We start from the raw sequence: 9,731 nt of genomic DNA, 5'->3' as shown, positions 1-9,731 counted from the left end.
TTAAAAAATATTATAAATTTAAATGATAAATAGATTTCTTCATCAAAATAATAGCTTTTCCACAATCATGGCCCACCAATAAGTACCAATAATAGCAAAATAACATATTGAGATAAGTCAAAATGCTTTATGGAAAACAACGTTCAAGTACTTTTATTATTAAACGGGAAACTCCAGTTGATTGCCCAATGCAGTTCCTGGTAGCCAAAGAGTCAGAGATACAGATCAATTTTACTTGTACAACACACTTTCCTTTAAGCTTTTCAAGATTTTACTATTACTATTTGACCCAATTATCGCTAATGTTTGGTTATCTTGGTGGCTGAAGTTTTAGCTTTGTGTAGATGGAGATTAGTTAAGTTATATTTAAAAGAGAAATATTTACGCAAAAATCTTATATAATAATATTTATAATTTAACGTTGTTTAATGTGACCTGTTAAATTATAAAATTTTATTTTATTATAAAATATATACGAAATTATTTTCTAAAGTGCGGTCCAAAGAGGAAGACCTGTTAGTTGGCTTCAAATGTGAATGTGTTTGAAACTAAAGTTCAATGTGCAAATAGGATGATGATGCTGACTACATGCATATCCACAATTTGCACTTGGAAGTGCAGTAAGCGAAGAGCTATATTTGCTTTTATTTAATATATTGAAACCCTCCTTTCCTTCATAGAGGCCGGAAGAGCAGCATAAATATAATGCTCTAAAGAAATGGCATTCGTATCATCCGAAAGGGAAGGAAAAAGTTTTAGAACACAAGAACAAATTTCGTATTACTACGGAACTTCTTATGAAATTATAAACGAAATAAAGCACAAAGAATGTTTTCAAATTTAACCCAGAAATAAAAGCTAGTTCCTTGCCACTGATTTCGTGTATCGTTTCAATGCTAATAAGTAAAACACAAGAGGAAAGGAAAATAAGATTACACCAGTATCTTAAATTAAAAAATCACCACCTTTGCTCCAAATTCGAACTAATCTCCGCAGGAACTTGTTCTTCCTGCACAAATTTCCAGGCCTCGGTTGGCCTAAACTTTGTTCTCTACGACCATCTCTCCTATAAATACAATTATTGCATACTTAATGACAAATAAAAATTTAAAGAATATCAAACTTTGTTAATATAACCTAGTGGTAAATTAAGCAGATATGTTGTTTATGCCACCATCTGCTCCTGCTCTATGTACAGCTGCTCTAGCCAAGGAGGAAGAATCTCACCCCCATTGCCATGATTATACTGCGCCTTCTTGGTGCCAAAATGCCCCGACCTCTCATGAGAAACATCCTTAACCAAGGAATTAACCCAACAGACATCAGGCTCATTAACTCCAGATTGCATTAAGGTTGTTTTAGCCACGTTGTTGTCACGGAACCGAAAAGAAGCAGACTTCTTGAGCTTGTTCAACTCATCTCCTTGAATGCCCCAATCCAATTTCCCATCAGGTGAGCTCCAATCTGAACGAGTAGAGGGCATCATTGATGCAGAGTTGCCAGCAGAAGTAAGGCCAGGTCGATGAGTCCCTGCTGCTCCACGATCAACAAAACTCTGGCTTCGCTTTGCAAACGATGCAGACCTGGAATTCATCACTGCTGCCGCAACTGCAGCAGATGAGTCAAACCCAAAGGATGAGGGTTTTCTTGCTGAGGAGGAAGAGAGGTTGGTTGGATAACTTGCACGAAGTTGGTTCATGTTCTGGCGCATCTGAAGCCCATTTGGAGATTGTAACTGGGTGGGTGTTGTGGGTTTTAGGGAAAGCCCTTGCAGCTGGGACAACATAGAAGAATCAAGAGACCCAAAAATATCATCAAGGTTAGAAGGTTTCAAATCTCCCATCCGATTGAATTCCTTGTTCCAGTAGGATGGGGATGGGGATGAGAGACGGGTTATCTCGTCAATCAATTGCTGCTGCTGGCTAGCATGACTTTCTAGGCCAAGCAATTCCATCTCCAAATCTAGATCTCTAGCGCTCAAAGCAGTCTTTAGCCGGCTGCCAGGGAGCTGCAATGCAGGTGGAGTGAGGTTAAGTTTGTTTTGCCACAAGCTCCCACTCTTGGGAGATGAGGCGGCTGCCTGAGGAGACATGGGCGGGGTTGAAGTAGCAGGCATCGGCATAGATGACGAACTGAGAGCCAATGGGCTCATCACTGTCATGTCCAGTCCACCAGCCGAGTGAGATTTAGGTGAAGGCATAGCTGAACCGGTGGAAGCATACACAGGGCGCAATTCCTCAGCCTTGTGAGCAAAGAAGCAGACTTTACGTGCACACCCAGTCTCATCCTTGCAAATCCGGGTTCGATATTGGGCAGGATGAAGCCAGGACTCAAAAACACCATGTGCATACTCACAGGCATCCCCCTTTTGGCATGTACCTTTCCGAAACTCCGGGCATGGAACACAGCTATAGGGGTACTTCCGTGGGTCTCTTCTCCTAGCATTCTCCCCAGGATGGACAAAAGGGCACTCGGTCCAGTCATGGGAGTATGCCCTTGAGCAAGGCTTCACCTTGAAAGTATACATCCTAAACTCATCTGTCCCATATATCCCATTATTTATGTCCGGCAATGATACATCGATAGGGTATTCTTTCTTCTCAGTTCCTTCTTTCGAGAGCTGAGGCGTTGCTATCTTCTGCCGATCTTCCTCTTCGGTTGTGATTTGATCACTTTCCCCAATTGAAACATCGCCTTTAAGCAGCAACTCAATTGCCTTCCGATTTGAATTGGACGGTGACCTCGATGCAGGGCCAATCAAATCAACAGGCTTATTTCCATTAGCATTAACACAAGTAGCATCCGCACATGCATCAAGCAAGCGCTTAATAATCCCAACTGAGGTATTGGTACCACCAGCAACGGCACAATGGAGTGCAGTGACCCTATCTGAACCACATACCCTATTGACATCAACCTTACCTGTCTCAATCATATACTTCAAAACCTTAACGCTACCAAACATGGCAGCAATCATAAGTGGTGTCCTCTTTTCGAAAGCCATCTTCTTCGACCCAATTCTTCTACCATACCAAAAACTTGCCTCGTTGACGTCAAGACCCTTCTCTTCTACTTCACTCCTGAAGGCCTCGAGATCATCCATGGCAGACAATTCAAGCAAAACCGAGCAATCACAGAAAAACCCATCGTTCTGTTTCTGAAATTCACCTTCCATCCCAAAGCTTGAGGAGGAAAGTCTACTGTTTGAACCACTGCACATATCCAGACACTGCAAATTTTGAATAAAAAAAAAGCAATTTAGAACTCCATTTTATTCCTTCAAAAAACCATTAAACCAAAACCTAAATTATTCACAAACACAGAAGGCATAGTATTACAATTTATTAATTTCCATTCCAATCTTTAATCTCCCCAACGATCTTACTTATAACAAAACAGACAGAATAAACTCCCCAGAAGAAAAAATAAACTAAGAAGAAGAATCAAAAGCAGATTAACGAAGTTTTAGACGAATTAGCCGCGCTCCAAGTCCAACCAGCGACTAGGGCTAGGAGATAATACTCAATTTCAAAATCTCTAGAGAAAGGGAGAAAGGGAAAAAACTGTAACTATAGCACAAGCACCAGATAACCGGTCCAAACAACCCAACCCAGAATCAAAATGGCTACAGCTTTAGTCCAAAAACTCAAACCCCACAAATTTTCTGGAACCATTAAAACCAAAACTTTATTCCTTTACCAAAAAAAAAAAGTAAACATCATACCTTTGACTACTTTGTATGCTCTGGATGTAAACGAAGGAAGAGAATCGTGGGATTGTTTGTTAAAGAAGCAGAAAATCGAGAAGTCCTCGATTGGTAACGTGAGATAGGAGGGGGGAGGTCGCTCCTTTTATTTGATTCATGAAGGGTACGGGCTCAAGAAGGAGGGAGGAAAGTGCGACTTTTCTTCTTCGCTCCTTCATTGCTTTCATTTTCAGTCAAAGTCAAAGCTTTCAAAAGAGTGTAGTATTTCTTGGAAATGACACCCAAATGAAATTCAGATGCAAGTGAAATTCACAAAACCTCCTTCAAAGTGAATCTGACCGCGTAGAGGGGTTGTCCATGACGCGTGGTTGACACTCCTGAGACGAATTCCTTGATGCACGCTCCAATATTATAGAATCCTATATATTATATAAGGAACAAAAACAAAAATGTTATTGAATACACGTCCTGTTAAACGAGTGAGGAAAACGAAACAATTTGGCTGGTACAGTGTTTGTTACTCGCTCTAAGCGAGAGTAGGCGAGAAGACGTACATAGTGAAGTGGGGTGGACCTACGGTGACCGGAGAAGGGAAAGCAGCCGTTCACGCGTACACATTATGTTTGGGTGGGCTGGGCTGTCCGAGACCACGTCGACAGCGAGACAGGATAATAGCTGACTCACCCTTCCACTACGGAAATTGGAAGTTGTCTTGTTGGTTTTATCACGAGCTATTGCTCTCCTACTGTATTATTTTGGGTTGACAGAGTAGACAAACATTGTGCACAACTACAACGTTAACTTCCTTTTTTGTGTCACGCTAGATTCCATTTAATATTTGCTGGCTGTACATGAGAGTAACATTGGTTTAAGGGACATACGGTTTTGGAATGATTGACGGTCACAGCTAATTATACTATAAGAAGGTCCAGTCAAACTGAAGTTTAGATTATGTAGCGAGAAATTCTATATGGAACCTTTATATTAAATACTTTTGCTCAAGTAATATGTAATTTATTACTTTTATTTTTTATTTTAATACTTAAATATATGTATTTAAACTTTAAATAGAAAGATAGAAATAATAAATAGCATGTTAATAAATATAATTACGTAGTAGTGTATGACTTTCTTTTAACATTTCTCTGAATTAAATATACAGAACCGCTTCTAAGTTGTCGGTCCGATAAGAGTTAAATAACAGCCCTCCACTTAGGTCTTGACATCTCAGCAAATATAGTAAATTCATGGTAGACTCGTGTGCATGGGATAGAAAGGGGCAAAGACTTCAACTTAGCGTACGTGTTTGTACTTCCTTCAGACTTCGCGACTATGTGCTTCCAGAATGCCGAGCATCCCTCCACTGCCACGTCTAGAGGCAACCGCCACCAATGTCCTCCTTGGTCAATTTCGCCCCTAGCCCAATTTCGACCCACGAGTTCGTCGCCCACTACGCAAGCGCAATTCCATCACCCTTCCCCCCGACCACGAGATATCCATCCTTGATGCTCGGCATGGTTGTGATCGTCATTTTTAGCTTTAAACAACACCACCACTCAAAGCTTGCTTTAGATAGTAAGGGTGTGAATTATTAAAAGTTAAAACTTGGAAAAGAGATTGAGATTTTTTTTGGAAAATAGATTAAGATTTGAATCAAAGTCAGAGAATAAGAAATTAACATGCACGTTGGTTTGAATATTAATAAAGATTATGTGCACAACAACTTAAAGCAAGAAAGATGCGTGTGCGCACGTTTGAGTGATCTGTTTGGTTATCAGGAAATGAAGATGCAATGGATAGAGAGAGGTGGTTGATGTTATTTTATACCTTATATTTACTTTGGAATGTTCAAAGACTTGGACTTCCGAGGTCTTGTCGATCGCCATGCAGTTTCAGCTCTTACAGATCCTTATATTTCTTAATAGAAGAGCCAACTGACCACTTTCAATGCAGAATTGGAGCTCATTTTCAAGAGTCCCTTGCAAACTTGTCCTAAATTGACCATCCAAAACAGGCAAGAAGAGAATGTAGGTGCTTTTAGTACTTAGATCAGAAGAAGTCTCATTGCTCAAAACAGATACTTTTCTTGCTTCCAAGAGAAGCATTTGCATTTCCATGGGAATTTCACAACTAGATTTTCCAAATCGTGGTATCATCCACCATACGTTTTCTGCTAATAATCTTTTAATCGATTTACTTCATCAATGACACCCATCCGCCATACCCATAATGACGGAGGTGAGAGGGTGGTCGAGGCAAACCTGGTGCGAAATAGCAAGGGATAGAAAGGCGAAGTGGGCAACTGGGGGGAGGAAATCAGAGGGAGGGGAGTTGTAAAATGGGAAGGGATTTCAGGAAAATGGGGGGAGGAAAAAACATAGGGGAACAAGCGATTCTGATGCAGGCAATTACACAATTCATTCACTAGACTGCTTGTGTCACTACCTGATCGGTGGGCTGTTATCTCCAATAATAAGCCCGACCGATCTACAAGTTTTCTCTTAAATATAAGAAGGGTCATTTTGACTGCCTCTTCAAATTTAATTTTGTCAACTTTTTTTGGTTTCTCAATCTGAACAAGTCATTATGAACAGCTCTAGTTGTGGTCCATTTACAACCGCTGAATTTTGAGCTCTTTCCATGGCCTATTATGTGGGGCTTGTTGTTGTACTGGGCCAAGTTATAGCTGAAGGCCCTGCTTCTGTCTGGCCTTAGTTGTAGCCGACACTCCTGTTTTGGGTCAACATTGATCCGCCTTAATATCTCGCTGGAGTTAGGGCCATATGTAATCCAGAGAAGCTGGAAACTAAAGTCAAAACTTTGACCCCAAGGGCATTTTCATCTGGGTCAAGCCCATGTCCAGTAATTGTTCCCCTCTATTGGGCCCGCTATCATTGTGGAGGATGGATTGCTTTTTCTATTTTGAGGAAAAAATATTCAATTTCTTTCACCTTAGGCTTCGTTTGGTTACCTAATTCTTCTCAATTCATCATTATAATTTTTTTAAATTTTAATATAAAATATAATAAACAATTTAACTTTTTCAAATTTTAAAATAATAATAATATTAAAAAATAATATTCTAATAATATTTTATCATCTCAACTCAACTCAACTCAATTCACTTCAACATCCAAACACAACATTGATCTTCCTCCCTGAAAATCACATTAACACTATAAATTAAAGAAATTATACCAATAAGAATAATGTTAGATGCAGTTATTAGTTATACAATTATTGTATAATTTTTTTGAAAAATAATAAAATTTATTATTAAAAAATTAATTTTTTTTTTCATATAAATTTCATATTTACTTTTTTTTTTTTTTTTTAAATGAGTGGTACTTACGGACAACATGCCCAAAAAGTTATTTTCCTTTGAAATTTCTTTGGGCCATGTTTTAGAATACGTTCTTCCTTCATTTCCTGTTGGAAGCAATATTTTAAATTGTTTTCGAGTAGTACTCATGATGCGTCGACTGGTATTCACTTTGAAGTACGTACAGAACACAAAACTGATTATGAATACCACGTCTTACATGAGAGTTGATACTATAATGAAAACGCCTATATATATATATTTTATAATAAAATTAATCTAAAATTAATAATATCTCATGATTCTTGACGCTTACTCCGCAAAGTGCGGGGAATTTTCAACCATGCAATCAGTAAAACAATATTGCCGTGAGTAATGGTTCAAATAATTTTGTACGCTCATGCATCAGAAGCTAGCACGAACATCTTCTGATGAGTTTGATACTTTGATTCCCTTTCATTTGAATTATTCAATGAAAAACTCACTCCAAATTCCAACCCTTTTAACTTTTGTGCAGAAAACATGTGCTCATTTCGTTCTCAATGTTGAGTGTTTCGAACTTCAAATGTTGTCGACGGCTAAACCTAAACGGGAAAGAAGTTTCATGTCTTAGTCAGCCAAAGAAGAAGTTGTTGAGTCACCATCATGGAGCTCAAGTGCAGCACAATGCAAGCCACAGTGCCTCAACGATCGATCCACATCAGGCCCCCACTAGCTACTAGATAGGCTCATGTATAAATTAGCTTTAATTCGGCCTTTTCCCCCTCTCAATACGATAGAAAAAATAGTGAATTATTTGGGAGTGTTATAATTAAACTCACGATCATTATTTCTAGCTAGCTATGATTGTTAATTATCTCATATATATATATATATATATATATAATTGGTACATGCATGCATGGACCAATTGGAATTAATTAATGGTCCCAACCATGCAACTACCAGGTGTGAAACGCAGATATAAGTCAGAGCTGGTACTGTTTTTCTTTACTCCCCCCTCCCCCTTCTTTTATAATATTGTTTATAAATGTGACGTTTTTGTACGCTTGTTGTAAGCCAAACTGTTTTACAGATCACCCTATTAAACAAAGAAAACATGAAAAAGAAGAATTTCTTACCACTTCTAGATGTTCTTATTATCCTATTTGAAGTGTGTGTATTATATATATATATATATCTATATATAATATGATATTCGAGCCTTAAATGATGGTATGTATGAGAGTAATTTACCATGGTGATCATGCATGTGGATTTCAGACCAGGTCAATATATATTATTATTAATTTATAATTTGTTGCGCTAGACATCCTAATTTTCGCAAGGATCTTCATATAATATCCTAACACGATCATCATGAACTAGTAGATATGCATCAAACCATGACATATGATTTGATAGATGCATTTAACCTGCAAGATTAATATGCAGAACCAGTCAAGATCTACCAATCAAACTCCAACAGACAGAAAGCTACTGGTCCTTGCGATGTAAATTAGATCAAATTGGGAGATGAAGTGACAAAAAGATAATGACAATTAATCATTCAAAAACAAATTGAGGTTATCCCAAAAATTAGATTATTCCTAAAAGAAGTGCATGGTAGTTAAAGCTCCGTCTTGCAAGAATCTAGTTTCACTGCTTTCTCTCGAAAGAAAGAGAACAGATCAAGAGAAAGAAAGAAGAAGAAGAAAAAAACAAAAAAAACAAAAAAAAAAAAGAGAGAGAAAGAAATAATCTTTATCGGTTCACTGGTCAGATTAAATTATTATTGTTTAATTATGCACGTGCTGGTATTATACTGAGTACGACATCGTGATGTTGACACTATATATATAATATTAGCCATTGAAATTTGGGCAATATTCCTGCAATAGCTAGCCATTGAAAATTACTAAAAGTATAACACGTGGGCCAACGGGATGCGCATTAATGCCATTAAAATCTGGAGTATAAGACAATCTAGGCTATTGGAACACCTCGATCCACTGTAGGTTTATGAATTTTTTATATATATATATATATGCTAATATACATTAAAATCTGCTGAGGTGGATAGTGATTCACTCAAATTGAAAGGGCAGTTAATGGCAGTTGGTTGCTAATTATATATAATCAAATGTTGTTTTTCTATCATATGTGGGGATTTATATTTTATAGACGTAGCTAGGTAGCTAGAATATAAGGGATTCGTAAACTAATTATGTGAAGGTCTGGATCATTCACGCATGTCACCGTTAATGATGTTGCAGGCTATATAGGCTTTGTATGCAGATTATACTTGAGCAAGCAGTACAATTATATATTGGAGAGGATTCTAATGATTATATATAGCTAGCATATATAAATGATACGACCTAGCCTAAGCAATATCATTATCGATACCTATATATAATTATATGGCTATTCACCAATATATATCGCAAATTAAGTAACCATGCATATTTGCATATATTTTTAGGGTCAACAGAATGGGCGTCACAATCTCGATCCCCTCTTATATTTCCAACCATCTTAGTGGGATATTACAATCTCCTCCCGTATGTGACACGTTTTGATATTATCATTTATAACTAAAGCTACATGATCTATATACTTTAAAGAGACTAATCATTAATATGATTGAATTTAGTATTAAAATATTATAAAGAACAATAAATACTTCTCAATATCAAGTAATGCAAGATCTGACCATGCATA

General features: G+C 37.6%; 1 protein-coding gene across 2 annotated transcripts; it reads right to left on the bottom strand.

Annotated features, from left to right (window-relative positions):
- Positions 1-780: 780 nt before the first annotated feature.
- Positions 781-3,874, bottom strand: LOC118343703 (zinc finger CCCH domain-containing protein 29-like). 2 transcript variants are annotated; one of them, XM_035683188.1, is made up of 2 exons: positions 3,725-3,874; positions 781-3,229 (listed from the first exon to the last, which is right to left on the bottom strand). In XM_035683188.1, the coding sequence occupies exon 2, from the start codon at positions 3,218-3,220 to the stop codon at positions 1,166-1,168; it is 2,055 nt and encodes a 684-aa protein (XP_035539081.1). In that variant the 5' UTR covers positions 3,221-3,229; positions 3,725-3,874; the 3' UTR covers positions 781-1,165. The 2 variants fall into 2 exon arrangements, with proteins under 2 accessions (XP_035539081.1, XP_018842274.1); XM_018986729.2 differs by having other exon boundaries at positions 781-3,212; positions 3,725-3,865.
- Between the last annotated feature and the right edge of the window lie 5,857 nt (positions 3,875-9,731).

This window comes from Juglans regia, chromosome 12, assembly GCF_001411555.2.
Source record: "Juglans regia cultivar Chandler chromosome 12, Walnut 2.0, whole genome shotgun sequence".
In the NCBI taxonomy this organism is placed as follows: domain Eukaryota; kingdom Viridiplantae; phylum Streptophyta; class Magnoliopsida; order Fagales; family Juglandaceae; genus Juglans; species Juglans regia.
Note: the sequence above shows the minus strand (reverse complement) of the source record. Positions and strands in the feature narration are given on the sequence as shown.